General features: G+C 40.0%; 6 protein-coding genes across 9 annotated transcripts in view; 4 read left to right on the top strand and 2 right to left on the bottom strand.

The window, feature by feature from the left end:
• flna (filamin A, alpha (actin binding protein 280)) overlaps positions 1-7,314 on the top strand; it is a 45,757-nt gene extending 38,443 nt beyond the window's left edge. For both annotated transcript variants that reach the window (XM_008318357.3, XM_025059367.1), the window contains 13 exons: positions 25-198; positions 848-1,009; positions 1,108-1,311; positions 1,459-1,611; positions 1,719-1,841; positions 1,966-2,232; positions 2,326-2,463; positions 2,755-2,870; positions 4,300-4,432; positions 4,549-4,725; positions 4,983-5,201; positions 5,295-5,492; positions 5,751-7,314. In XM_008318357.3, coding sequence (XP_008316579.1) covers positions 25-198; positions 848-1,009; positions 1,108-1,311; positions 1,459-1,611; positions 1,719-1,841; positions 1,966-2,232; positions 2,326-2,463; positions 2,755-2,870; positions 4,300-4,432; positions 4,549-4,725; positions 4,983-5,201; positions 5,295-5,492; positions 5,751-5,935 — 2,249 coding nt within the window. In that variant the 3' untranslated portion in view covers positions 5,936-7,314. The remainder of the gene's footprint in view (positions 1-24; positions 199-847; positions 1,010-1,107; positions 1,312-1,458; positions 1,612-1,718; positions 1,842-1,965; positions 2,233-2,325; positions 2,464-2,754; positions 2,871-4,299; positions 4,433-4,548; positions 4,726-4,982; positions 5,202-5,294; positions 5,493-5,750) is intronic.
• snphb (syntaphilin b) overlaps positions 1-27,976 on the top strand; it is a 1,167,912-nt gene that overhangs the window by 937,585 nt on the left and 202,351 nt on the right. The gene's annotated exons all lie outside the window — the stretch shown is intronic.
• On the top strand, positions 8,710-11,245 carry LOC103384726 (tubulin alpha-1C chain-like). The gene is made up of 4 exons (XM_008318360.3): positions 8,710-8,866; positions 9,625-9,847; positions 9,956-10,104; positions 10,203-11,245. The coding sequence occupies exons 1-4, from the start codon at positions 8,864-8,866 to the stop codon at positions 11,175-11,177; spliced, it is 1,350 nt and encodes a 449-aa protein (XP_008316582.1). The 5' UTR covers positions 8,710-8,863; the 3' UTR covers positions 11,178-11,245.
• On the bottom strand, positions 14,760-18,963 carry LOC103384727 (ninjurin-1). The gene is made up of 4 exons (XM_008318362.3): positions 18,697-18,963; positions 17,286-17,520; positions 16,720-16,855; positions 14,760-16,244 (listed from the first exon to the last, which is right to left on the bottom strand). Exons 1-4 carry the CDS (start codon positions 18,754-18,756, stop codon positions 16,160-16,162), a joined length of 516 nt encoding a protein of 171 aa, XP_008316584.1. The 5' UTR covers positions 18,757-18,963; the 3' UTR covers positions 14,760-16,159.
• Positions 19,989-21,415, top strand: mrpl49 (mitochondrial ribosomal protein L49). The gene has a single exon (XM_025059403.1). It carries the CDS (start codon positions 20,501-20,503, stop codon positions 21,092-21,094), a length of 594 nt encoding a protein of 197 aa, XP_024915171.1. The 5' UTR covers positions 19,989-20,500; the 3' UTR covers positions 21,095-21,415.
• Positions 22,042-27,923, bottom strand: haus7 (HAUS augmin-like complex, subunit 7). Of its 2 annotated transcripts, none has more exons than XM_025059400.1 (9): positions 27,686-27,923; positions 25,952-26,067; positions 25,787-25,857; positions 25,374-25,435; positions 25,059-25,249; positions 24,191-24,299; positions 23,888-24,100; positions 23,009-23,120; positions 22,042-22,418 (listed from the first exon to the last, which is right to left on the bottom strand). In XM_025059400.1, exons 2-9 carry the CDS (start codon positions 26,014-26,016, stop codon positions 22,357-22,359), a joined length of 885 nt encoding a protein of 294 aa, XP_024915168.1. In that variant the 5' UTR covers positions 26,017-26,067; positions 27,686-27,923; the 3' UTR covers positions 22,042-22,356. The 2 variants fall into 2 exon arrangements, with proteins under 2 accessions (XP_024915168.1, XP_008316585.2); XM_008318363.3 differs by lacking the exon at positions 27,686-27,923 and adding an exon at positions 26,894-27,128.

Below are 27,976 nucleotides of genomic sequence, written 5' to 3'. Positions count from 1 at the left end.
CACCTTCACTCATGTCTTCATTAGGTGGTCTGTCTCTGGCCATTGAGGGTCCATCCAAGGCTGACATCAGCTGTGTGGACAACCAAGACGGGACGTGCACTGTGTCCTACTTGCCTGTCCTGCCCGGAGACTACAGCATCCTGGTCAAATACAATGACAAGCACATCCCTGGCAGCCCCTTCGCTGCTAGGATTACTGGTAACATCATCCAACCTTGTCATTTATCATACATCCTAAACATTCTTTTCTAACTTCCTTTTTTTTTTTCTATGTTTCATTGATCAACCATGGTTAGCTTTGAGGCATGGGTGGTGGGTGGTATGCTGCATTTCACAAACTACTCTACAATAAACTCTGCAATAAATAACGCTAATGCCAATAGAAAGAGATTTTTTAAATTAATTTATAGAGAAATATAAAAAGAATAAAAAAGGACGGAACAGAATTTAACTATGGATGCATATAAAATGATTTTAGAGGTTGATGTTTTTATACTAGATTCAACAAAAAATCACTTTGCAGCTGACTATTCGTGGTGGTAGTTTGTCCCACTTGTTTGCAGTATAACAGCTGCATGGTGCTTTAAACTCTTTAGGCTAGTATTAGTACCAACACTAGTAACAAGACACAATAATTTTGCAAAATCATTCTTTTTCAAGACTCACTGCAAACGTTGTTTGTCAGATGTTTCTACTCCTCACGGGTGCAAATGTGAATTTGTGTTATTTTATTGTGATCTGCATTTGATTTAATTTAAAACTCATTTTAGCTCAGGCTGATTTTGATCCGGTCGTTTCAGAACCACAGCTTTGTCCCACTCTCTGATTGACCCTTGCTGTGTCTCCAGGTGATGACTCCATGAGGATGTCCCATCTGAAGGTGGGCTCAGCAGCAGATATCCCACTGGACATTGGAGAGTTTGACCTCAGTCAGCTGACTGCCTCCCTGACCACACCCTCAGGACGTGAGGAGCCCTGTCTGTTGAAGATGCTGCGTAACGGACACGTTGGTGAGAATGGTTCTCAGGACAACTTCAGGGGAAAAATAAATACGTTTTTGGTCCTCATTTGAAATCCATATTCTTTTTTGCGCATGTGTCTGCTGCAGGTATCTCATTTGTTCCTAAGGAGATCGGTGAGCACCTGGTGAACATCAAGAAGAATGGTCGCCACATTCCCAGCAGCCCTATTGCTGTTATGATCAGCCAATCGGAGATCGGAGACGCCAGCCGCGTACGCGTGAGCGGCCAGGGTCTGAGTGAGGCCAGGACATTTGAGCCAGCTGAGTTCATCATCGACACACGTGATGCAGGTAAATGCATTCATGGTGACCACAACATTTAGTGATAGTAGTTAAGAAGCTAGCTGGTTGGCTTCAGTCTTGCTGATCTGCAGTTACATCCCCAACGGTAACGTCTTGTTTTTATTTCAAACACCAACCTGTCATTATTCCATGCAGGCTACGGTGGTTTAAGTCTGTCCATTGAGGGACCCAGTAAAGTGGACATCAACACTGAGGACCAGGAAGATGGCACCTGCAAGGTCACCTACTGCCCTACAGAGCCAGGCAATTACATCATCAACATCAAGTTTTCTGACCAGCATGTGCCAGGTGCTCATCTTACGTACTTGCCTTACAACAACCACAAACTACGGAATAAGACTTGGTTGCTGTTCTGAACTACTAAGCTGAAAGATTCTGGATGTGTTTGTGCACAGGAAGTGCTTTTACAGTTAAAGTAACCGGAGAAGGCAGAATGAAGGAGAGCATCACCAGGAAGAGGAGAGCACCATCGGTGGCTAATGTGGGCAGCCAGTGTGACCTCAGCCTCAAAATCCCAGGTGAAAAAAAAAACAGAATGTTTGGACTTTTATGTTTGAACTGTTGTAAAATGTAGCCGAAGATGACTGTGTTGGTTGGACTGGATTTCACTGATTGACACTTGTCTCTCTACTCTCCCTACAGAGATCAGCATAGCCGACATGACCGCTCAGGTGACCAGCCCGTCTGGACAGATCCACAAGGCTGACATCATGGAAGGAGAGAACAACACCTACTGCATTCGCTTCGTCCCCACCGAGACAGGTGTCCACACTGTGTGTGTGAAATACAATGGCATGCATGTGCCTGGAAGTCCCTTCCAGTTCACTGTGGGCCCTCTGGGAGAAGGTGGAGCTCACAAAGTTCGTGCTGGAGGACCAGGCCTGGAGAGAGCAGAAGCTGGAGTTCCAGGTTAGTGCTGACGGTCATTGTATTCTTCGTCGTTGTCTTCTTCATTAAGTATGTTTTATAGCTGAAGTTGTTTCAACCTTGTGATGTGTGCAGCCGAGTTCAGTATCTGGACGCGAGAGGCTGGAGCCGGGGGTCTCAGTATTGCTGTGGAGGGGCCGAGCAAGGCTGAAATTGCCTTTGAGGACCGTAAGGATGGCTCCAGTGGAGTGTCCTACATTGTGCAGGAGCCTGGTGAGAAAAGAGATGGTGATGGGGAAATGAGAAATCTTGAACTGTGTAATAATGGGGTAGGTGTGAATAACAGCCTCACACTGGATAGATAGAACTTATTGTTGCAGCTTTAATGAGACACACTAACCAATGTCAGTGTTCGTGGTTGATGGGACCTCTGGGTATGGACTGGAAGTGAACAACACCTCACACACACACACACACACACACACACACATCCAGTGATCATTCAACCGCACTGTGACTTCTGTGTCCTTTTCCCCTCCTGACATCAAACTCCTGCCCCCACAGGAGACTACGAGGTTTCCATCCGCTTCAACGATGAGCACATCCCCGACAGTCCCTTCATCGTTCCCGTGGCCTCGCCTTCAGACGACGCCCGTCGCCTTACTGTTGCCAGTCTTCAGGTGAGGCTCTGAGACAGACACACATCCGTGTGCGCACAAACCAGGCCACAGGACACTGCCCACAGTGCAGCAGCAGCAGCAACAACCTTCTAAAAAAAAAAGTTTAGGTTCTGTGCAGTTGCATTAACAACAAATGTTCAACACTGGATAACCTCACTTCAACACAGTATTAATTAACACATTTACAGTGAATTATGACCGATGCACCACTATGATGGGGCTTTAGGCATCCTGCTGCTGCATTGTTGGAATGTGCAAGGGCTTCTGGGATATTTAGAGGAATGTGTGTGTTTCTCGTGCCTCATTCTAAAGGCTGTCAATAGCCTCCTGCCTTTAAAAGTCAAGTGGGGGCGCTAAAAGGTTAAAGAGGGTCTGAGATGGGCTGTTTTTTTCTCTTTTCTCTTCCTCTTTCAGACGTTACAGCACCTAACTACGGGACAGTGTGTAAGAAATTTTACAAATCTGAGTGCTAAATACCGTATCAGGCTGACCAACACATTTGATAATAAAAATGTTCACATATACAAGTCCAACAATATGAATTTTACAAACAAACAAAAAAACATTTAGCCTTCCAGTCGCCTTCTAATTGTGTTTATATATATGTTTATACATGTTCTTTCACAGAATAGGGTTTAAAAAGCAGACAGTCGTGCATTAACATGTGCTAGGTTTTGATCTGCATGAAGACTCACCCCATCACAGACATGACCGTAATTATCTGGCCGTTTTCTTCTTCAAAAACATGACTTTTTCTTCAGCTTTCTATGAAGCTTCACACAAACCTGCTCTTTCACTTCACTTTTCACTGCACAGCCCTCCTCTTTAGCCTTGTTAGCGACCTCCAGGTAAAGTATACTGTATAATGGCATTACTGTATGTTATTAGGGTGTAATACTGCTACAATTGTTTTGCTATCTAGATACAGTGTGCGGGAGTTAGAAGGCTGATGGTTGAACACTGGTTCCAGAGCGGGGGAACTGCTAAAGGTTTAGTAAAAGAACAGGAATATAGTTAAGTACGCTTAATGGAGTATTAGCCAAAAGATAATTAAAGACTATTATTGGGTAAATGGTAACAAAAATAGAGTTAACCAAATATAAATTAAAAAGGTGTGACAAAAAACTGAAGGTTTAGCCAAAAGTTGGCAAACAGTTATCATATGCTAGGCTACACTGGCTAGATAGACAGACAAAAAAATTGTAATACAACGAAATATAGATGATAAAAAGTTAGCTAAAAATATTAGCCTAAAGACACATGATGACCCAAGCATTTCATTTTGAGGTTTATATCGTCACCTAGCAAATAGATGCCGAAAGGAGCATAAAGCCAGTGTCCTCAGTGTCAACACTAAAGGTCACTAAAATAAGTGTGTGGTCAGACAAATTGGACAGCGCTGAGCGTGTGAGTATGTGTTGTCGAGCAGGAGTCCGGTTTGAAGGTGAACCAGCCAGCATCGTTTGCCGTCAGCCTTAATGGAGCCAAGGGTGTGATCGACGCAAAGGTGCACAGCCCGTCTGGAGCCCTGGAGGAATGCTGTGTCACAGAGATTGACCAAGGTAACAAAGAGTGGCAACATTTTCTTTATCAGATTATATTCCACGAGTGTGTCGCTGAAGGCCATGTTGTATTTGTCTGTGACCTATCAACTAATCATTGATACTTCTTTGTCCAGATAAATACGCAGTGCGGTTCATCCCCAGAGAGAACGGTCTTTATCTTATTGACGTTAAGTTCAATGGAAGTCACATTCCAGGAAGTCCATTCAAGATCAGAGTTGGAGAGACAGGCCAGTCTGGAGATCCTGGCATGGTGTCGGCTTATGGACCAGGACTGGAGGGAGGCACCACAGGTGATGTTTTGAAGTTAACTGGAGAATAAGGCTGTGTCCAAGTTTAGAAAGCAATTGTTTTCAAAGGCATTTTACGAGCCCTGAGATGTGTTTTAAAAAAATACATTTCCAGGAAAAGAGTTGACAATGAAATGCAGTACATCTGTTTCCTGCCGTTTCTTGATCCTGCACAAAGCCTGATACTAGATACTAGTTACTGGTCTAGGGGAGGTGGCAATCTCTCCATTAAAACACATCCTCTTCCCAACTCCACACAGGAACTTCTTGTGAATTTGTTGTTAACACCAGCAACGCCGGCCCCGGGGCCTTAGCTGTGACCATTGACGGGCCATCTAAGGTGAAGATGGACTGCGTGGAGTGTCCTGAGGGCTACAGGGTCACATACACCCCAATGGCTCCTGGCAACTATCTCATCTCCATCAAATATGGTGGCCCTTACCACATTGTTGGAAGTCCCTTCAAAGCCAAGATCACTGGTGAGGAATATTTCAAAAAAGCCTGCTGAAAACCTTGAGTGGGAGTTTATTTATTTAGTCATTTATTAACTATTCATCTTCTTTGTCTTATAGGTTCCAAGCTCGTGTCCAGCCACAGCATGCACGAAACCTCCTCTGTAATGGTTGACCCTGTGACCCGTGCCATCAGCGGCACTCAGCAGGGAGCTCCCATCCAATCAGATGCCAGCAAAGTGGTGGCTAAGGGTCTGGGTCTGACCAAGGGCTACATCGGTCAGAAGAATAGCTTCAGTGTTGACTGCAGCAAAGCTGGTGAGTAGGAGCAGAGAATTTTGACAAGGCAGACCTCATCGAATGACTGCACGATAAAAAGAACGGTTTTGTATACACGTTCTACAACTCATGGTTCTACAAACTCATGGTTGAACTTTTAAAATTTTATTGTTAATTTTAAGGAACAAACTGTATCAAACTTTGATTTTTGTAAAAAGCTTAGTTTTTTTTGTTCATATCACTCATGTTAAGTTGCTCGCTCAGCTACTAGTACTGAAGGGGTGTTTTCATCCACAGGTCGTAACATGCTCCTAGTTGGCGTCGATGGTCCTAAGGTGCCCTGTGAGGAGATCCTAGTCAAACATCTGGGCAACCGCCTGTACAACGTCAGCTACCAGCTCAAAGAGAAGGGAGAGTACATCCTGGTCATCAAATGGGGAGATGAACACATCCCAGGCAGTCCATACCACATCACTGTCTAAATCCCAGCCCATAGTCAACAAACTTAAAACCAGTGTTTGTTTCAAAATAAAAATAAAAATTCCATCTTTAATCTAACTAATTGATGTTTACAGCCACACAAGCCCCTCCAATATTACAAGTTGACATGCCTGGTCATTTTTGCATCTTGTTTTACAATAAATCCTTCAGATTTTCTTCTAAGTGTATAGCGGCAAACTCACAAATAGTTCTGTCTTGAAACCACAACAATGACACTGTCACATGTGTGATTACCATCAGCCAGATTTCTGCTACTACTCATTTCAGGATCTTTCCCAAAGATGAATAATAAACACTGAAAGTTCCTCTCTTTTCACAACCACCACTCCATTTGTTAATGTCGTTAATCCCTTCCTTCGGTATAATAATGGAGAGGAATAGAAAAGAAGCACCTTTTACATTTACTGTAAGATGGCAGTCAGTTGTGCCTTAGGTTGTTTTACATTTTCTGAGCAGGTTGGTCTAATCTAGTTTTAGGATAGCTTTAGCTTAGCTTAGCAGCAACAGTAGTTCTAGACCCTGCATTAGATGAAAGGTTGCATTTTACACTGGAGGAGCTACTCTTATATACAAACATTGATTCATTTTTATTATAGACAGTCTGTCTTTGGATTCTGATCTGTGGGATTATATGTGACACTTCCTGTTTCAACTGTCCAATTAAAAACAAAACAAGCCTGTCCCAATCATATCATCTTCATTGCAGCACTGGCTCAATCCACCATGATGCATGTTGCTCACAATGTTCTTTAGCTAACCTGATTGTTAAACATGCTGCTAGTGTGATCCAGTTTTAGCCACTGCTGTTCCTAATAAAACGGAAAAGTGACAGAGTACTTGAGATGACGATATTCAGTAGGACAACAAAGGTTAACGGAGAGAGGACACATTTCCTTGTAGCTTACTTTTCCCTGTCACCCCTTTTCTACCTTTTATGCTGAAGTGTTTTTGTTCCACACATGTAGAAAGATACTGAATTCCATTGGCGTGAAATGTGGTTTAGGTAGTTCACCTTTGGCTGCGGACCACAAGTTTTAATAAAAATGAAAAGGGATAAAAAAGGGAAGTTCAGTGAAGTTGTTGACATAAGGGCTGACGATGATTTGGTTTGTCTGTCCTGTGAAAGGGGGAAGCATGAATTGTGATGGACCGAATTGAGACAAAATTAGTTGATCTTTTAGCTCCGTGTTTAAACATCACCCACTTTTGGACCCCATTCATCTTCGTAGCTTGCTTTGTGCATAATCTATATTCTTGAACAAAAAATGGATCTTGTCCTAAATAAAAGGCTTTAAAAGTGTTTGTAAGACAGTATTTTGATACACAATAAAGTTGTCTAAGTATTTTTCTGTCAATGTAAGACTGTCTGTGCGTGGATTTGTTTTCACTTTACATCAGAAGTTTTCATTAAGGTCAACACTAGAAGGAGATGAAGCAACTGTGGGTGGGTGGGTTGTGAAAATGTTAAATTATTATACAATTTATTTTGCAAACTTCCCCTTTTTCTTTATCTAAATATAAATTGATAGATGTAGTATTTACGATGCTAATGATGTCAGATGACAGGGTATGTTTCTAAAGTCAATGTCACACAGCCACTATTATGAGTAAATATTTATATGAGTAAAATATATTTAAAACAATATTACTTAATGCAAAGTAACAATGTACAACACACATTGCAATATGCCTTGTTTAATATAAAGCTTTGCTACATTTTCATAGTAATGTTATTCATTCTTTTGCACATTTGTTAGAGCATTTCCAAACACTATACATTAGTGTGATGTGAGAGATTATCAGCTGTGACCTGCTGTAGCGTGGAAAATGATATAATTCCTATTATTATTGATCTGAAAACTATTATGTATTATGATTCTTTTTTTTATGCAAGCGCCGGAAATGGACTTTCATTACATTGGCATGCAGAGCAATGGAATTTGTTCCACTAGAGGGCAGCAAGGGACGATAAGATTTTTAAACAAGAGACTTTTAGAGCTTTCCAAATTGTCATGTTGACATATATTGATGGTGTCTCGTGTGATTTTTGCCATGTAAAACATGTGCCGGGTCTTGAAAAAGTTGGGAAACACCGCGTTTTAGGGGACTAAGGAAATGTTTTATTCTCGTAGCCTTTAAAAACCAAATGTTTCACTTGAACCTTTGCACCGTGTTTATGTAATTGTTATTTGCTTTATTACATGCTTCAGTCTAACCGTACTACATGGTCTCTTTTTATTTGCAAAATCCATCGAGCGTTGCCAAATGTAACCTCCATTTAGTGATTTGGTGACTAATTTCATTATTTGTTGACATTGGTATTTAGTCAGAATTTTGCTACCGTTTATTCGAATATGTTTATGAAACCAGCAGAGGTTCTTCCCGTCATTGTCACGAATATATAAATAAATGTTCTTATGCTGTCTGTGTTAAACAGTTCATTTATCTACTTCCGCCTTGTAGCCTTTGTCTATACGCATAATAAACCTGTAATTTATTTGATTTATAAAGCCTAGCAGGTGTCAAAAGATGACGCCAAATCACTTCGGTGTCGTTATGTGACCGAATGCTTAGGTAACAAAAACTTGGGCAAAGAGCAGGCCAGAGAAAAAAGTTTTTCGCCGAAACCCTTGAACGCCTCATATCAGTTCGGATTGCTCAACTTCCGCATTGCGTTTGTGGCTTTTCAAAGAAGAAATTTCGTCCTACTTTCACGCTAACCAATAGGAACAACGGAAGATGATCATGTGGCGCATTTAGACCAATTAAATTCCTAGGTTCTCCCGCCCGGTCTAGGAGTATAAAAACTCCTCCCAGCCACATTTATTCAGTTACCTCTTACACAGGAGCCGAAGTTCCTTCCTCGTGAGAGTAAAGTTTGGTTGAAGTGACGTCAGTACTTCAGAAAAATGGTAAGACAATTGGTTTTCATTTGTTTTAGATTTGAACGTGTTATTTTTATTAATATAAAAATAGTTGCGGTGTAAACATAAGTTGAAATTCAATATACGTTTTTATTAAACCTTATAGCTGTAGACCAGACATACGCCATTTTTGGTGTATTTGAGATTTATTTTAAATGTAGTTGTCTTTCACCTCGCGCCTTATGCCCTTGCAGTTAGGTTTGACCCAGTTGCTGAAGGGCAATGTGCCTTTCACATTCCTCAGTTTTGCCGCCTATAGAATGAGCTGTCATTGTCATAGATAAGAAACAGCCGAGAGAATGCAGGTAAAACCCCTCCCCCACAATGCGAGTTAGAGTACCTCAGACATTTTTTTTTTTTCGTTTCCAGAGGTGGAGCTAATTTTATAATTCCACCTACATTAGGTCTGGCCTAAAACGGCAACCATTTTCAACATATTCTTTTGTTACCCGGATTCATTTCAATAGTCGTTATAGACGTTTTTGCTTGATGTCGAAAGACATCCGTAATTTTCCTTTATTGCAATTAGGTTACACTATCTGTTGATTTTTCTCTTCCCCCTCCCCACCCCCCCAGTTGACACCGTGTCAGTCACGCAATGAAAATTATTTAAAAATTGTAAATTGAGCGTTACTTTGTTCCAGGACCGTTTTCAACATGTGGTCGCTAGCACTAGCTTTGGAAAGACAACGTAATGTTTAGCATTTCTTTTATAACGTGTTTTTTTTCTCTCTCTCTCTCTACAGCGTGAGTGCATCTCCATACACGTTGGTCAGGCTGGAGTCCAGATTGGCAATGCCTGCTGGGAGCTTTACTGTCTGGAACATGGGATCCAGCCAGATGGGCAGATGCCCAGTGATAAGACTCTTGGAGGAGGAGATGATTCCTTCAACACCTTCTTCAGTGAGACTGGATCAGGAAAGCATGTCCCCAGAGCTGTTTTTGTCGACCTGGAGCCCACAGTCATTGGTTGGTGTCAGCATTGCCGTTCTTTTTAAATTCAAGCTTGATTCTGGATAAGTGTTGCAGTTTTTGGAATTTTATGTCTAATTTTTGTATTATTTATTTCCCCTACAGATGAGGTTCGCACTGGGACCTACCGCTCTCTGTTTCACCCTGAGCAGCTGATCACTGGTAAGGAGGATGCTGCCAATAACTATGCCCGTGGACACTATACCATTGGCAAAGAGCTAATTGATCAGGTGCTGGAAAGGATAAGAAAACTGGTAAGTAACTTATTTAATTTTCTTTTATTAAACTCAAAATGTCAAATGCATTCTAATTTCTAACTTGTCTTTATCTGTGTCTCGTTTTCTCTCTCCAGTCTGACCAGTGCACTGGTCTGCAGGGCTTCCTGGTTTTCCACAGTTTTGGAGGTGGCACCGGCTCTGGCTTCACCTCCTTGCTGATGGAGCGCCTGTCAGTCGACTATGGCAAAAAGTCCAAACTCGAGTTCTCCATCTACCCAGCTCCCCAGGTGTCCACTGCTGTGGTTGAACCATACAACTCCATTCTGACCACCCACACCACTCTGGAGCACTCAGACTGTGCCTTCATGGTGGACAATGAGGCCATCTACGACATCTGCCGCAGAAACCTTGACATTGATCGTCCTACCTACACCAACCTCAACAGGCTGATCAGTCAGATTGTGTCTTCCATCACTGCCTCCCTCAGATTTGATGGTGCCCTCAATGTTGATCTGACAGAATTCCAGACCAACCTGGTGCCATATCCTCGTATCCATTTCCCTCTGGCCACGTATGCCCCTGTCATCTCTGCAGAGAAGGCCTACCACGAGCAGTTAACAGTGGCCGAGATCACCAATGCCTGCTTCGAACCAGCCAATCAGATGGTGAAATGTGACCCCCGTCATGGCAAATACATGGCCTGCTGCCTTCTGTATCGTGGTGATGTGGTGCCCAAAGACGTGAACGCTGCCATCGTCACAATCAAGACCAAGCGCTCCATCCAGTTCGTGGACTGGTGTCCGACTGGATTCAAGGTTGGCATCAACTACCAGCCTCCCACTGTGGTTCCTGGTGGAGACTTGGCCAAGGTCCAGAGGGCGGTGTGCATGCTGAGCAACACCACCGCCATTGCAGAGGCCTGGGCTCGGCTCGACCACAAGTTTGACCTGATGTACGCCAAACGTGCCTTTGTTCACTGGTATGTGGGTGAAGGAATGGAGGAGGGAGAGTTCTCTGAGGCCAGAGAAGACATGGCAGCACTTGAGAAAGATTATGAGGAGGTGGGAGCTGACAGTTTGGAGGAAGAGGATGAAGGTGAAGAATACTAACCAGGCATTTTGTCTGAAGTATGCCATGTTTTAAATGGAAAACGGTTAAATAAAATGTTTTGGCTAAACTTGTTTCCTCTCATATTTCCACAAAATGCAGAAAATGCTTAACTGATGACTGCACAATATAGAGGGTTTAATACAGATCGACGGTGTGCTTTCTGTGATTGATGTCAAGAATAATTGGTTGTTTCAACGAAATGTTACTAAGCAGACTGCTCTACTCAGTTTAGCCACTTGGAGGCAGTAATGTCAAACGTTTACCCCAAACTACACGCGTCCGCGCTCTAATTACCATGTTAAGGTTAAACTGGTTTGACTCCTACCAGAGGATTTGAGACATAACTAGTGTTGTGCCAAGCCTTACCGGGAGAGGAAAGGATGGAAGGCTTTTATTTTGACCTTGTGTAGTTTGTTTATTAGTGCTCACTGTAAAAATATATTCATAGGAAACTGATAGTGTCCTTATACAAGTTTTTCCTTTAGCCTTTAACATCCTTATACTGCTGCCAATCATGTGCCAAGGAAGACTGATGGTATCTTTTACTTCAAAGGATCCTTAAAAGATCAAAGATTTAAAAAAAGTTCTGGCCTCTTTATCAGTTGAGTCTCACTTTTTTTATTTCATTGTGTTTCTGTTCTGATCATTTGTTCAACTTGTTTTCTCTACTTCAACTTTGCTCTGAAACCATCTGTGCTATTTACAGCTTTGTGTTTTGGATGAGACCTGTAATTGAGACGGCTACAACAGTGGTGGATTTAAGTTTGAAGAGCTTTACGTTCTTAACTGGGGCATTTCTCAAATACAACACCTGTCCAAACAGGAAAAAAAGGGTAAATCTGTACATCTGAGCCTAGTGTTTCATTTATATTTTGGCCAAAGTCTTTTGTGTTTTTAGAAGTAGGATAAAGAAAGTTGATACTGCAAAGAAATCCTGATCATGTCTCATAAATAGTGAAGTTAGCAACTAATATAAAAAATGTGCATTTTCTGGGGTAGTGATATTTTATGCATCATAAGGAAAACAGTTTCATACACAGGGTTAGAAACCTTTGATGTGTCATTTGTCATCAGCTTCTACATGGCAGAAATTATGATTATTACTTTTCTTTTAAAGAATCATTGCTCACGAGAGTCATGTCCCTGTTGCTGCAGAAGGTGTGGTGACAACGCTGCTGTGTCCAGATAAAGTAACGTCTCCCCTGCTGCTGTCTCCCTGGAGCAGAACCACACTTTCTGCACAGACTGTGTTGTTTTGGTTGAGGTGAGAGATCTGTTTGTTTACTTACTGTTTACTAGACAGATACTAAAATTCCAACAGTGAGGACCATTTAAATTGACGTTGACTTAACTACCATAACTTTGTTGTACTGTTGTATTTTAAGTTGTAAGTCTATGTTATGGGCCAATACCTAATCTTTCTTACCATTACCACATGTTGCTGCTGAAAACAAAGTACTTAGATAATCCAACATAACATTTCTACAGATGGCATTACGTGACAAAACGAATGAGGAGATCGCTCAACTACTGGATGAGTACTGCATTAATCATGGACCGGTTGTAGGTAAGAAACAAAAATAAGAGGGAAATTACTTTGGAGAGATTGCAACAACATTATATATATGTATATTTACACTTATACTTATATATATATATTTATATATATATGTGTCTTCCAATAGAGGTATAAGTACTGATAAGTAGTGATCGGCCACATCAAGATATAGGAAAGAATGTTGAAAGCTAGGCTAGGTGAGAGCTTCTGATTAGCATAGTCAGCAATAAGCTAACCATTCAATGTGCTCCTTTATCTTTCTAACATGCAGCTTTCTAAAAGACCTGCAAATAAATGTAGTGCTCAAAATGAATTTCTTTTCAGTTAAATACATGTACTGGACTGTTTTGTTGACAAGTGGGAAACAACTGGGAGGTTATGATCTTTAAACATCTTACATTGATTCGTTTCACTCATTTTGTGTGACAATAGAATCCACTCGTAGACTGTATGAGAAGCGTCTGGAGAAGGCCATGGGCATTTTTTCAGCTCAGTCTGAATACCACTACTACAGAGAAGAAGGTAGGCTGCTGCCCTTCAGGCCTTAAATATCATCAAATACATCTGTGTTTGATCATATATTTATTTACAGTCTAACTTACTACTGTCAATATTGTACATATTTACAGAGGAGGTGGATGATGATGAAACTGCCTACATCCCATATAGCACTTTGGTGAGTTATTGTCCTCTTGTCCGTTTGTCCGTCTGTCCGTCTGTCTGTCTGTCTGTCCGTCTGTCTGTCTGTCCGTCTGTCTGTCTCTGCCCAAACTGTAAGAATCAAAGCATCACAGTCTATTCTCATTTTATTTTGAAGGTTGCTCGTGAGGGTTATGCAAGCTTGTAAGTATGATGTTATAATACTTATACATTACACACATTAAAAATAATATTCCATTTTTTTTCCATTTAAGTGGATCTTTAAAAAGTGTTAGTGTTTTGTCCGACATCATGCATTTGATCTATATGTTTTTCTTGATCCAACCGATTTCAGGGCTTATTTTTAGTAATATTTTTTTTCTTTCCGCACAGGGTGAGACAAAGAGGTGGTGCTGATTTAAATGAAGACAAGGACTCAGAAGACACAGAGTAAGTATTTTCCATGTTACCAAACTTTTAATTTGGATTAATGAGTAGGTAGGTAGGTAGGTAGGTAGATAATTGGATAGATGGATGGATGGATGGATGGATGGACGGACAGACTTTATTGATCCCAACCAAGTTTTATTCTCATTAAATCTGATCTACTGCTTATATTAGTGCCATCATACATTACTAAGGGTACAGTGTTACTTTTGACTGAGGATTTTGCCCTAAGCCCGGCTTCTCAAAGTGTGGGGTGGGCCCCACTGGTGGAGAATTGGGACATGACAGGGGTGGTCTGATGAATGGGAGGACATTTTAAAGTTGAAGTGGTGATGGCACAACTGCACTTTTATTTTTTATTTACTTTGGTGTGAGTTCAATATATTTGTTGGGCTGACGGGGGGGACCAGGTGAGTCTTCAACCACTGCCCTAAGCACAGATGGTTCAAGACCACACCCTGTTTGATACCAACCTGGACTTCATCCTGTTTGCATCTCTTCTTTGCTTCAGGCCTGAAATGCAGATTCGAACCAGAACAGCTGGTGGAAGAGTAGCTCGACCCAAGACTTGGCTCAGGAAGTGCGTGGGCTTCTTTTTGTGGCTGATTCGACTGATGTTTGTCTCATTGGTGACAGCAGTCGTCATCTACTACGTCTACTATATGCTGAAGTTTAATGAAAATTAACCCGTTAGGCGTTCAAGTTTTTAAATAATTTAAAGACTTTTTAAAAAATATGCTGACTATGTTGTTTTGTGATATCTATCCTTTTACCAAGACCCCAAAACCATGCTACACAAAGATATTGGTGGAAGCTTTTTCTATCCTCACAGATGATTGTTTTGCTTATTTGTTTCTTTGCTATATTATTGGATTTGTTTCCTTGACCACAATTGTTTGGTCATGAGTTAGAACTAAGTCTATAAATTTATGATAGCAGCATTTCTGCCACAGAGGAACATGCTTTCTAGAAAGACAGAATTTTTTTTTTTTCAAAATAAGTACAAATGTATTTTAAGGGAACAACAGGAAGTAAGGTATTCTAATTTTAGACGTTTTTATTTGGCTGATATTTCAAATATAACTCAGTTTTCAGTTATGCCATTATTGCCATTGTTTGATTCTTCACATTCTCCACATTCACAGGCAAATGAGTCAAACTAGCCAACAGTGGTTACAGTATTTACAGCAGGGGTCTCAAACTTCTGGTCTGTGGGACACTTCTGGCCTGAAAACCCACATGTTTGGCCCGCAGCTAGAGGTCATTGATGATTTAATTTTGCCCTTTTGTTCATCTAATACTCATTTGCACTGATGTATTAAACAAGCGGTGTCAAACTCAAATTCACAGTCGGCCAAAACTAAAAACTGGGATGACGTCATGGGTCAAAGTCAATACTCACTGAAAAATTGATTGCAATCGTTCATGTTTTCCCTTCTCTCCAGATTGTAATGAATTTTTTGGAAACACTTTAGTTTTGCGTAAACATTAAATCTGGAACGATCAAAGCTTAATATAATAAACACATGCAAAACAACCAACCAAAAATGCATATGATATGATATAGTGCATACACTGCTAATACTACAAATTCTGCCAGAATATAGCGGCTATAATACCCGCTCTAATACACATTTGATATGATCTTGTGGGCCAATTATAATTACACCATGGGCCAGTTTGGCCCGCGGGCCTGAGTTTGACACCTGTATTTAGGATAACAATACCCATAATTTTTCTAAAATGTCTGGGGCTTGAGTCACGTCAAGTCCTGACACTGTGCTTAGAAGTGCGTGAGTCTGTTCAGTGCTACTGGAATCCTTAAAATGTAATTGTAGAAATAAGGAAGGTTAGAGCTAATTACAAGTTATAAATAAGTGTGTATTTCTAGTAAATAGGAGAAATTTTCAAAGTTGTTAGAAAAATATATTTACGCGCACAACAACGATACAGTTTACATCCACCAATGTATGACTTGTACAAAAACAATCTAAATAAATTATTGTACAAGACAGAAGCTTTAAACAGTCTGTGTCTATAATGTGTATGGACAGTGTGTGTGTGTTTTCTGTGTGTTTTGGAAAAGAGCAAAAGTCCAACAAGTACCGTCTCAGAAATCCTCTATCCTCTTACAGCTGTAATGCTGAATTGAAGATACAGTTGATAGCCGCTAATGTCGAGGTATTACTTGGTGAACTTATCGGAGATAAGATTGCATTGGATAATAAAAACCTGTTCCACCTGGTCCTGCTGTGCTCATACTTCTCACTACTCTGATCCCAAGGCTTCATTGGAAAAAACGCAGGTAGTTGACGTACCACTGGTCCGGAGACAGGTTCAATTGATACCGGTCATATTCAGGTCGTTTGGCAGCACAGTGAGCTTTGGCTCTGTTATCACCACAGGTGATGATGATGACGACCTTGAATTAGAGAGAGGAGTCGTGAGAGTTTGGTACAAGAGGTCGGCTTGATGTGGCTCGTCTGTTCAGTTCTGACTGAAGAAGAAAACTGTAGCACATAAGAAATGCACATAACCAAGCGGGAAACAAATATTCACCGCCAAAGGCAGAAGGATGTGGGGGTGTAGGGCTCTCCCTGAGTTGTCGGGGAGGTGGAGCCAATCCTATCTGTCAACGGGTGACGACGGGGTGACACGACTACATCTCTCAATTCAGTTTTTGATCTTTGGTTGTGTTACAACTTCTAATCCCATTTAGTGGAAAATAGTGCAAGCTTCATTGACAGAAATGCATCTGGGACGTCCATAAAGCACCGACGTGAAGTCCAAATAGAAGCGCAAAGGAAATGTGAAGTGTCATGGTAAGACTAACTACTGTAGGTTTTTGGAGACCCTACAGCTGTGTGCATTTCTTATGTATCGAGTTGTTAAGTTACCTGCCACTGTAGCCCTCAAAACCTAGTGCTGTGATGAAGATGTTAATGAGAACTGTGAAGAAGACAAAGACTGTGGCCACGTTGTTCATCCTGTCCAACTTTTTGTGTTTCCTCACATCGTTGAGATCGTACTTCACTGCTGACACAACAACACAGGACAGAGAATATCAGCGCCACGGAAAGACACAGAGGAATTGTTTTTGTCAAAATCTGCTGGAAACGTTTAGAAATAGCACACCCTAGTGGTACTCTAAAACAGACCACCAAGATTTGTTGAGATATTTTTTTCATTTTCAGATTAACAAATTTAAAAAATATATACATTAAAAAGCTGTGATACAATTGGTCAGCTTATTTTGACTGTATTTTTTATCACTAAATATATAACCTACACAGCATAATGAATTAACTTGTCGATTATTTCTTGTGATTATCTTCATTTTGGAATGATTTTTTAAACTATGAAAAGTTTTAGTTTGTTCATCTAAAGATAGTTATTTTAGGATTCGGAATATCTGTATATTTAATAAAACAAGAGAACAATGCAGGACATTAGAGATACTTGCCAATGAAGACTAGAAGCAGTCCCACTGCCACCTGCAGCGTGATGGACAAAGACAACAGGACGATAAGTGGGATGTAGAATCGGTACTGAGGCCCCACGTAGAGAACAGTCTTCAGCTGGGAAGAGTTGGCCATCAGCAGGGCCACGTCCAGCATGCTCTGAGCCGCACTCTTCTTTGTGGCATAATGGTTGATGTTGATTGGACGATATACTTTTTTGGAAGTGGTTGTCGCAGCCTGTGGTTGCAAAAAAACAACATAAGAAACATAGACAGTTTCTAGGAAATGGCCGCTAGAAGACGGATGAGAATTAGAAGTGAACCCACAGGAAGAGACCACTGTTTGGATCCGAGTTGATCAAATAAATATAAAATAAACCAAAAAGGTACAATTTTATAGATAATTTGTGCGAACATTAATGAAGAAAAATGGGATTGCCAGTAAAAGGCACACAGTGGTCTGTGAGTTACAGTTAGGAGCATTCTTAATCTTCACATTGGTAATGTAGTAATGATGGATGGATGGATGGATGCATAGATAATAGTAGCTATACATGTAGTTGGTTAGTATTTTCTGAATAATGAATCTGGTTCCTTCTGTAAAACCTGTGACTGATCCCTGTGCAAACGAACACACGTCACAGTGTTTCGTGCCCAACACAATTTGTGTGTTTTCTGTTACCATGACCCAGGGTGTGGATTTGTGGGTGTGGCAGAACGACATGCGATAACTCACCGGAGCTGAAGAGGAAAACAAGACACAACCTGTTGGATGTTCTATAGTGTATGAGCTGTCTTTCTTTTTTTTTATTATTTCTTTTTCTTTTCACATACGAGCGGGAAGTGATGTGTGAGAAACCTGAAGACTAGGGAACCTCTGTTCCTCGTGCTCACACCTGGGCGTCACTCTCTGTAAACCACAGAGTTTTCTTTCATCACACCACTGATACTGACCTCACGAGAGCCACTGATGTCCCTTTAAAAGGACGTCAGCAGCAGCACAACCAAGAGGTCACGTCACTCCCCACAGGTCAAAAGCACTTTCCTCCGCTCCATTCTTCTCTGTTTCCTTACTGTACTTTTAACGTCCCTTTGTTTGCCAAAGCTAAGCTGTGGTTTCCTTCTCCTTTTTATTGCTTAAGTCAAAACAGGCGCTGATATACATACTTTTAGGTCGTTGCCTATTCCACAGATGAGTTGTTGTAAAATGTATTAGCAAGACACGGTCTGACTGTTAGCTCATGCGTTCTGTTGGTGGAATTTAGTGCACAGAAAGGTACTATATTTACTTACATATGCAGGTCTTTTTATGTAAAGTGTAAACACGTGGTAGAAAAACAAGAGTGTCTATATGCAATGATGTAAAAAAAAAAAGGCCATAAATAAGAAGAGTTTTCTTCAGTGTGTCACCCACCTCTATATCATCCAGCTTATTCAATGGGATGTCCTGTCCATTTAGTCTGTCCCTGTCCATGTCCTGCCCCTCTCCTCTCCTCTGTCAGTATGAAGTGTGTTGAGCTCACTGCTGTAAAAAGCCTAAAGAAAGTTGAGGGAGTAGACAAGGCAAACAGGTCGGACTGCTACTCCAATTACAGGGACGCAGGAAAAGACGCGCCCCACTCTGTTTCACTAACCGCCGGATTCTCTGCACCACCAATGAGTAAAATGTTTATATTTTAGGTTCCCCACTTATGTGTCACCAGTCATTAATCTTCTAGAAGTATTAAAATTTAATAGAACGTTATTTTCATAGAAAATCAACTCTTATCTTATTTTATTTATTATATACATATATTTTTAATTTCTAGAAGAGTACCATGTTTTCAAAGTACTTGGACCAGCTGGTCTGGAGTACACAACAATACCACATTTATTCATCATCATCAGTTTGACAGTGAGGTGGTTACAACTCAAAACTGATTGGATTGGTTAAAGTTTAACCAATCAAATGTTTAGTTGGCCACACCAAGGCCTTCTAGCTGGCCAAAAGTCACGTTGGTGATTTGAGTGATTTGATTGGCTGGTCAAAAGACCGTCAGTATTGAATCTGGGGAATTGCTAGCGACTGGACAGACTGGACTTTCAGCGTAACAGTAGAATGAATGACGATAGAAACGAACTTGTTCGAATTGCAACACACCGTTATCTGTACAACAGAGTCATGTAACGCAATCTCAAGGACAGAGAGGATGGAGTTTGCGTACAAATAATCAAAGTTTTGGTGAGTACATCTCTCTTTTTTTATTTATATTTTAATTGTTTTTCTTTATCGTCGATGCTTCATTGATGTACATTGTGTCGCAGCTGTGGCTGCATTGTGCTTCGTGGGTTTGTTGCTTTAGTACTGCCAGGCAGTAATTGATTTTGAACTGAGTGGATGAAACCAGCGTGTTGCAAGCACCCACGAGGAAAACATGAGCAGATGATCTTCGTGCTGCTCTAACTACCACTTCAATGGTTCGGGTAACCATGTTTGTTGATTAAATTATTTTAATCCTGATGCTCAGGTCCGCAGTTTACATAGGAATGGTCGGTTTATGTTGAAAATATATTATGCTATATATTATGCGTCCGCTCTTGTACCAGTGACAGCAAAGGTAACTAACTTTTTTTTTCTGTGGGTGCCTTCAAACAGCTGTATGTTGTTTGGTTTCAACATCTCTCCGTTCAGTTGTCATAGAATTGTATAGTGGTAGTGAGAAAGGACACAACCGCTTTGAACGACTTTATGTCAAAAGTGATTTTTCCAAACATTAAATGATAGACTGGTTTAATCGGTTCGAATTCTTAAACTTAAAATAAATTACAAACAGCAACTCTGACCCACAGCTGAGCACACTGGTGAGTCATGTTAACCCTTTTGATGACAGGATACATGGTACATTTTTAATTAACTTGGACAATACTATTGAATTTTACACAGATGATGTCTAGAGATGATAGATTATACATTTAGTCAGAAAGTAAACAAATAACATAACATAATATTTCCTGCAATGACATTAACAAAATAACAAAGCACATGTTTAATAAATGCAGTAGTCGATTTGTTTTCTGCTGCTCAATTACAGAAAATATAAATAAAAGCAATATGTAGCATAAATGTCTGTTCATGTGTTCAATAATACGATAAGAAAAATATTGTGTACAAAAATATTACCTAATTATTAATAAATATCCATCAGTTTGATATCGTCATTTTAGAGAAAGCTCCCCCCATGAGAACGGAAGTCATTATCTATATCCGGGTCGAGGAAATTACACCGCTACACAACATGGCGGCGTGCTTCACCCTTGCGTCCGCTGTATTCCGCACGGCGTTACCCGGAGTATTGAGGCTCCACAGCAGGACACCTGGAGCTACTGGCACCACTGCCGGCATCCGGCTCTTTTGCGTCGGCGCTCCAGAACAAAAAAAGGCGGGCATAATTGAATCTACAGAGGAATACAAGTTCGTAGAGCGGCTCATCCCGCCGTCCAGAGTTCCAACTCCTCCTAAACACGCCGGTCCAACCCCGTCTGGCTGGATACCTCCGGCAGATTCTCCGCCACCTCTGCCCTACATGATCCGCCGTTCGCGAATGCACAACATCCCGGTGTACACCGACCTGACCCATGGAAATCGCAAGATGACGTTAGTACGGAAAGTGGAGGGAGACATTTGGGCCTTAGAGAAGGACGTGAAGGAGTATTTAATGGCGGTAACAGGAAAAGACCTGCCCACACAAGTAAACGAGGTCACTATGACTCTGACTGTCAAGGGACACTTTGACAAGGAACTGAAAGAGTGGTTGGCCACCAAAGGTTTCTGACCTCAGAGGAGATGCAGGTGGATGATGTAGTTGCTGTGAACTCCAGGACAGTCCCTGCAGCTTTGCCCTACAGGAACATACAGTTGGAACGGCCAGGTGGACACATCAAGCATTTTGACCATGTCCCATAGAACGGGATAGCTTGGATGGACGGTGTCTAATGTATACCACTCAAGTTCACTGTTAAGATCCGCCTGACAGACTGTAAACCTTTGGTCAATGTATTGATGTATGGGGTTTGACTAGTAACATTGGTGTCATAGAATAAATGACTGTTGTATTTGCTTTATTATTGTTACTTCAATAAACTAAAGCCAAGGGCGCATGTGGATTTCAGATGCAGAGACTCAGTCCCTCCATCTGGCAGATAAATTGAAATGAAGGCAGTTGGATAAAAAATGATGCAAGAAATTTATAGAAAATGCACTGTCACAGGATAAAAAATGATGAATAATAATTTATAGAATAAGAAATTTATAGAAAATGCACTGTCACTATTCCTGATGGAGGAAGCTAAAATCTAAAAAGTTCTATACGTGAATTAAAACACTGTTAATTTCACATTTAAAAAAACAGATCTATTTTATTCATTCTGATTGTGTTAAGTATGAAGAAAAAATGTTTTAAATATTAGAAGAATGAGTCATAACTTATCAATTGTTAATTAAATGCCAATTTATTCTATGCATTCTAAAGACCAATTTGTCTTTTTATGAACGATTAATTGTTTACTATATCAATTGTTAATTAAATGCAAATTTATTTTATGCATTCTTAAGACCAATTTGTTTATATTTCTTTTTATGAACGATTAATTGTTTACTATAGTCGTCAACAGTATTTTCAACACATCTTTGAGTGAGTATTCTTCAGCTGGAAACTTAAGTTGTTTATTTAGCAACTAAATATTTGTGTGGACAAAAGAGCAATATTTCTGAGGTGGTGAGGTTCTAGTCAACATTTAATGGATCAAATTAAATTTCAACTAATGAAAATAATCATGCGTTACAGGCATTTTTCAATTATCAATGTATGTGGACATTGAATAAAAGCAGGGTTTCATGAATAAAAACAGGTTAAAGGACTTTATTTAAAGAATATTTACAGTTACATTTGCAACATCTGGCAGCACAAAGTAGCACAATGCTAATGTCTTGGTTCATAAATACTATTGTCTCATGACTAAACTTATCATTCTGGGACTATAACAACAAAACTTCGATCGTCATCAGGGAATGTAAAGTAACTAGGCCTCTCTTTCATCAGGAGTCAAACAGGTTGAGGAACTGTCGACTTTGCTTGGTCAGCTCTGCCACTTGATCCGCTAAAAAAAAAAAACCCATCAAAAATACAATTATGAAGGCAGTTAAGATACAAAAATGTAATTCCTGTAAAGTTCAGTTACTATGATGTGATGAGGCTCAAATGAAACCTGAGATTATAATATACATTTACAATTACTTTTGTAAACGCCAAAATACCTAGGGAATTTAAAATGATCACTTAATTTCTTTTCAAGATTAATCAGATAAATATAATACGTTTTATTGCATGGCCAGAATTACAGTTATATGTAACATTACCCCATCTATCCACTTATCTTTGCTGATGCACACAGTGGGATAACTGTTTTGCCCAATTTTTGAAAATAACTCACTCTGCAAACCATGGTACAATTCACAGAACTGACTAAAATCAAACAACTGTTTTTGTCTATTTGTTGATTTCCACTACAAACAGGTTGGATAATTGTGATTATTTAATTCCAACCCCTCTTATTTACTAATCAATTTACTACCACTCATAATGCTGTGCCTTTAACTGGCCTTGTAAACCTTCTCAAACCAGTATCATAACATGCACACGTGGTTGGTGCCAGTGAGAAAACAAATGACAAGCAAAGCAGATACTAACGTAGAGTGTGCTTCTCCCCTCTCATCCAGTAGCAGGCTTGTGTTTGCAGCAGGTTCACTTCGTCCTTCAAGGAAGCAGATGCTTCTGACACTTCATTAAGCATTTCCAACTCCTAGAAGACAAAATGAAAGGGAATATGAGAGGAGTCATATAAAAGCATACAAAATTCTGTTTAAACTATTTCACTTCTTGTTCTTCTTCATTCTTGTTTGAAAAGCCAAATGAGTTCGCTCTTTCGTCTGTGTTCAACTTGGGACACAGCTCAGTCAGACACATTATGAGAACTAGGCTGTAAGCCACAGGTGTCAAACTCAAGGCTAATACAGGGATGCCCAATAGGTAGGTCTAATGGTAGATCGTTAGCAATTAAAACAAAAAATTAAATGTAAATATAATTCTACTGTAGCAGTGACCATATACAGCCATATACAGTAAGAACTGGGTCGTATTGTGCATAGCATGCATGCATTTAATGAGTACCCACTACACCTTACAAGCAAAGAGTCCTGGGTTTGATTCCCTGATGGACCATGGATAAAGGTGTCTGCAAAATATAAATGTAATGTATATATCCATATATGAAGTATGTTAAAAGTATGTCTAGTAGCTCCCAAGCCAAAAAAGTCTGGGCACCCCTAAGCCTGTTTGGCTCACAAATTAAGACTGATGTAAAATTTACAAAAAAAAAAAAAGCAATGGTCTCCCAAAAATTGACTGGGACATGGACCTAAGCTATGTCATGTTTTCCTCAGCCAATAAAAGGAGATTTTGGTTTCAGACAGTGAGTGGATTGAAACAAATCACTACATTGCTGATAAAATGGTCTCTCTCTTTTGACAAAATACAGTGCTGTCATGTAAACGTGGGTGGATGCCTTACTGTGTTACAGGCCAGCAGCAGTTGGTGCACTCTCTGAAAGACATCACTCTCTTTGCTGAAGACTGGCGGCTCCCGACTACAGTACTCTCTTAAGTCTGTTTCATAAACGTGGCTGAAGGTTGCCATCAGCTGTTGCAAATCACTAGCAGCCAAACGCAGGGAGCCGGGGGAGAAGAGGCCAGGACTCTGGGTCTCGTCTTTCAGGAACTCACACTGATGAGAACACGCAACATGAGTTTCAGGTGCTGTTACATCTAAGTGTCGTTTCCAGTTGTCTTTAAAATATCTTCACCAAACACTAACCTCAGACTGTAGCTGCTCAAGTGCAGATTGTGTCGTTTCTAAGAGGGTACCAACGTCGGCATCATCTTTGCATGGTTTACAAATAAACTTGGTGCCTTTGTGTGACGCCCTGTGAGATACAACAAGCAGGACAAAAGTTAGGGAGTTGATGCCTTGAACTTGTATTCGTATATATTTTTATATATGAAACTTTTTTTTTTTTTTAAATCAACTGTCTCCACAAAATAGCTGTGAAATTAAACTAGGTGCAAGCAGAAGCTATAATGCCATACTTTAACGTATTTGAAAATAATATAATTTGGATTCACATCATTTAGTATGATTTGTATATTTTAATTTGATTTGTTTATGAAAAAAATAGTAAAAGTAGTAAATTTAGTTTTTACCATTGAGTTAGTAAAAGTGTCATTTCCTTTGACTTGCACCCTGTTATGTTTTGTTGCTGCTTTTTCAGTCTTAAGTTTGTTTGTTTTTTTAATTCGACTGGGGTTGAATTCTTGGATTGCCATTTACTTAGTTTTGATTGCAACGAATAAGTCCAAATATAAGTGTGTCACTACATTATCAAAACATATTAGGCCTATTAACACTAACTTTGAGACATTTGTGTGTGCCAATCGCAGCTTATTTTATATTGTGTATGACTATTATCAAGTATTTTCCAATCAGGACAACAGCTAAGTTTATTTTCACTTGCAGCTCTAACCCATATTTTCAACTACCTTTTTGCTACACCCCCACTCAACAAACAATTGGGAATTGTTTTTTATATTTGATAATAATCTGTAAATTATTACAATATGCTGCAGTGCTATGGGGAATTTAAGGTGTGCATAATTAGTAGAGAATGTTTTGTTCCTATTTTTACTTGATGTGTGCCGGCCATGGGTCAAATGTTGGTTCCAGCATTTCGGTCAGGTGAGGCAGATTCTCGGCAGCGTAAAGCTCATTCAGTAGCATCTCCTCATCCACCCTGTGTCCTGCAGCCTTCTTGTACCTGGGAATCAGAGTTAAAAGCTGCTCCAGAAACTGGAGCTGTTGTTTCGGACTGGCATTACCCTGCAAAAATGATGTGACAGAATAATGGTTAAACAATTCTCTATCTTGTTTGTCTTGGCAATGAGTAGTCAGTAGTTCACATTTGACTAAAGGTGTCACTGCTGGTTTTCTTTCAGTGTCTCACCCTGATCAGGTCCAGGTCACTTGATCTGCACAGCATTAGCTCCTGTCCAACCAGGGCTATTTCTGCTTATACAAAACATACATACATACATGAGCAGATTAAGAGACTGTTTTCACTTTTTAGGGAGAAGATTATTTTACATGCATGGACCTCTGAGGTTAGAGGAACAATTTTAGAAACAATAAACCAGCCAGAAATGTTGACTAATACAAACAACATCATTCATCATTGGACTAGTCAGTCCTTTGGTTAAGAGTTTGTTTAATCTTTTACTTAAATAATACACAACTTCTTAATGTCTTGCCCTCTTTGAGAAGCTTATTTCCAGTGAAATAACACAAACACAAAAAAACACAACTCATTGTACACCCTAACACAGAGAGATTTGATTTGTGCCCTGGTACAAAAGTTACCTTTATTTAATTCGTCTTCATCTTTGTTTTTTACAGATGTCAATTTGGAAGTAGAAAAATTGGGGTTGATACTGCAAGAATGGCAAAATAGAAGAGATCAGAAGTGTTTATAGATTATGGCAGATGTAAGGAGTGGGGTGAGATGAATGATGAAGTTTACCCCACCTGCTGCAGATCCATGTCAGAATGTCAGTGCGGAGTTGAGAAGGAGAACACAACAGCTGCATCATGCTGTCTGCTTCCTGCAGGAAAAGACCGTCCACTAGGGGGCAGGAAGCAGCCTATGCAAAGAGAATACAGCAGGAAAAGGTATTACAGCTGTCATTCCCAACCACTGCGCCGACACACTAGTATGCCATGAGAGTTCATCAGGCTTAACGTTGAAAAGTATCCAATTTCATCTACTATTCCTGGAGACTATTATTTTCATTTCCCCTCTCAATCAGTTTTTAAAGATTGTACACAATCGGTCTGTTGTTCAAAGCAGAGTTAGACGAATGGCTTTGTTCCGTTTGAGTGTAGATTTGATATTTATTAGATTCGATTTCGCCTCATCCAAGAGGCTTCTTCAGTTCTGATATTCAACCATATAATTTACAATATCAGATATACTGGAATTCAAAATATCATACCATAAATAGTGATATTCAAAAAGAAGGTTTATATACCAACTTAAGAAAAAAACAACTGTGAATGTCACATAAAGGATACATTTCAAACAAAAATATATAGTAGAGGTTGTTTACAGGACTAACTGCAGAGCAGATACTATATTTAGTAGGGCTTTTAACTTCAAGAACAAGAGGGCACGAGAAATAGAAAGGGAAAACCTGTCTCCCTGGTCTGATGTTCAATATCTAGAATAGGACAAATGAAAACACCAAAATGTATTTTTAAGGCCGGGAAGCTCAGTTCTTCGTCACCTTTTTTTCCTCAGGGAGAGGGAAAAACATATAGGTAATATCCGGAATTAGAAGAGAAGGTGAATAATAAATGAAGTTTATTGAAGTTTAATGAAAACAAATTCACAACATATCAATGATGTAAAAAAAAAACCACGCATCTATTAAATGTATAGTATATTGCTTGCGTATATAAATATTTTACCTGTAATGTGCCGTACACACGTCGAGAAATATCATCCTCACCCTTCGAATAAGCCGCCATTTTCAAAACCGAGTAAACCTCTTCTTCTTCCATTTTAAGGCGGCTGGCACTAACTTTTTAGGTGTATTAGCGCCACCTCCTGTGCAGGAGTGTGACCCAGCGTCACCGAGTAGATGAGTATAACTCAGAGTCAATTGGTAGATGACATCTACCCTCTGATACAAATAAATAAATAAAATATTCACACCACTTGAACTCTTATATTCCTGATCACAGTACTACCTCTCCAGATAGATAGATAGACAGATAGAACTACAGTGTATTAATGTATCTTGAATTCTAAAATGTTGCTTTCTCAGGACCATTAGACCCACCTATCAATACTGGAGCATACATGAAATACATGGATCAATAAATGGTGAGACCATCTTCGAATGAGTTGAACAGTAAAACGGCAGCACTTTTATAGCCGATTTTGAGAGGAAACTCGCTAACCCACTAAACTTGCTTTGCAGTGCAGCCCACTGGAGTCCCCGGCTCACTTTAGATCACAACCTATTATATTAAGATAATGTAATTATGATCTTACACATTTAGTCTGCTTCAACTCACTATTCTCTAAAGACCTGCAGCCACAATATCAAATTATTAAACAGCAAGACACGATGTTATTTGAAATGAAAACATAACCTCTTTTTTGGCAAAACGCAGAGAAGAAGAAATTATAAATTCAGATCTTCTGCACTAGGTAAGACACGTTATTTATATTTTATATATATTTTTTGTTCTGACCTGATTATTTACTTGGTACTCTGCACAGGAATGGACAGATACCGTTGAGAATCCCTGCTGAGAATCAAACAGAAATATATCGGGAAAGTGGAGGGGTTAAAAACATACAGCACAGAATCAAGGTGCGTCTAGAACATAAGGAATTCAATATAAACTCCTACTACCGCGAAAACTATTCGCCTTGTTGTTCCACGAGATTCGTTTTCCCGCGGAAGACTTTTAACTTCAGCGGAGGAACACCGTCGCTCTTTGGTCCAATCACAGACCGGGTTATTTTTTCTCAGCAATTTT

The sequence above is a fragment of the Cynoglossus semilaevis genome, chromosome 10, assembly GCF_000523025.1.
Source record: "Cynoglossus semilaevis isolate Cse_v1.0 chromosome 10, Cse_v1.0, whole genome shotgun sequence".
Taxonomy (NCBI): Eukaryota; Metazoa; Chordata; class Actinopteri; order Pleuronectiformes; family Cynoglossidae; genus Cynoglossus; species Cynoglossus semilaevis.
Note: the sequence above shows the minus strand (reverse complement) of the source record. Positions and strands in the feature narration are given on the sequence as shown.

Bases quoted from the DNA above. Each gene is read 5' to 3' on its own strand.
- LOC103384726 (XM_008318360.3), top strand. The intron at 9,848-9,955 runs GTTGGTGTCAGC...TTTCCCCTACAG, and splicing joins CCTGGAGCCCACAGTCATTG to ATGAGGTTCGCACTGGGACC. The intron at 10,105-10,202 runs GTAAGTAACTTA...TTCTCTCTCCAG, and splicing joins TGGAAAGGATAAGAAAACTG to TCTGACCAGTGCACTGGTCT.
- LOC103384727 (XM_008318362.3), bottom strand. From the start codon at position 18,756: ATGGACAGGGACAGACTAAATGGACAGGACATCCCATTGAATAAGCTG. The intron at 17,521-18,696 runs GTGGGTGACACA...TTGCAACCACAG, and splicing joins ATAAGCTGGATGATATAGAG to GCTGCGACAACCACTTCCAA. The intron at 16,245-16,719 runs GTAACTTAACAA...CTCTAATTCAAG, and splicing joins TTTGAGGGCTACAGTGGCAG to GTCGTCATCATCATCACCTG.
- mrpl49 (XM_025059403.1), top strand. From the start codon at position 20,501: ATGAGAACGGAAGTCATTATCTATATCCGGGTCGAGGAAATTACACCG.
- haus7 (XM_008318363.3), bottom strand. From the start codon at position 26,986: ATGGAAGAAGAAGAGGTTTACTCGGTTTTGAAAATGGCGGCTTATTCG. The intron at 25,436-25,786 runs GTAACTTTTGTA...TTGTATAAGCAG, and splicing joins TGAAGACGAATTAAATAAAG to AAATAGCCCTGGTTGGACAG. The intron at 24,300-25,058 runs GTAAAAATAGGA...TGTATCTCACAG, and splicing joins CCATGGCCGGCACACATCAA to GGCGTCACACAAAGGCACCA.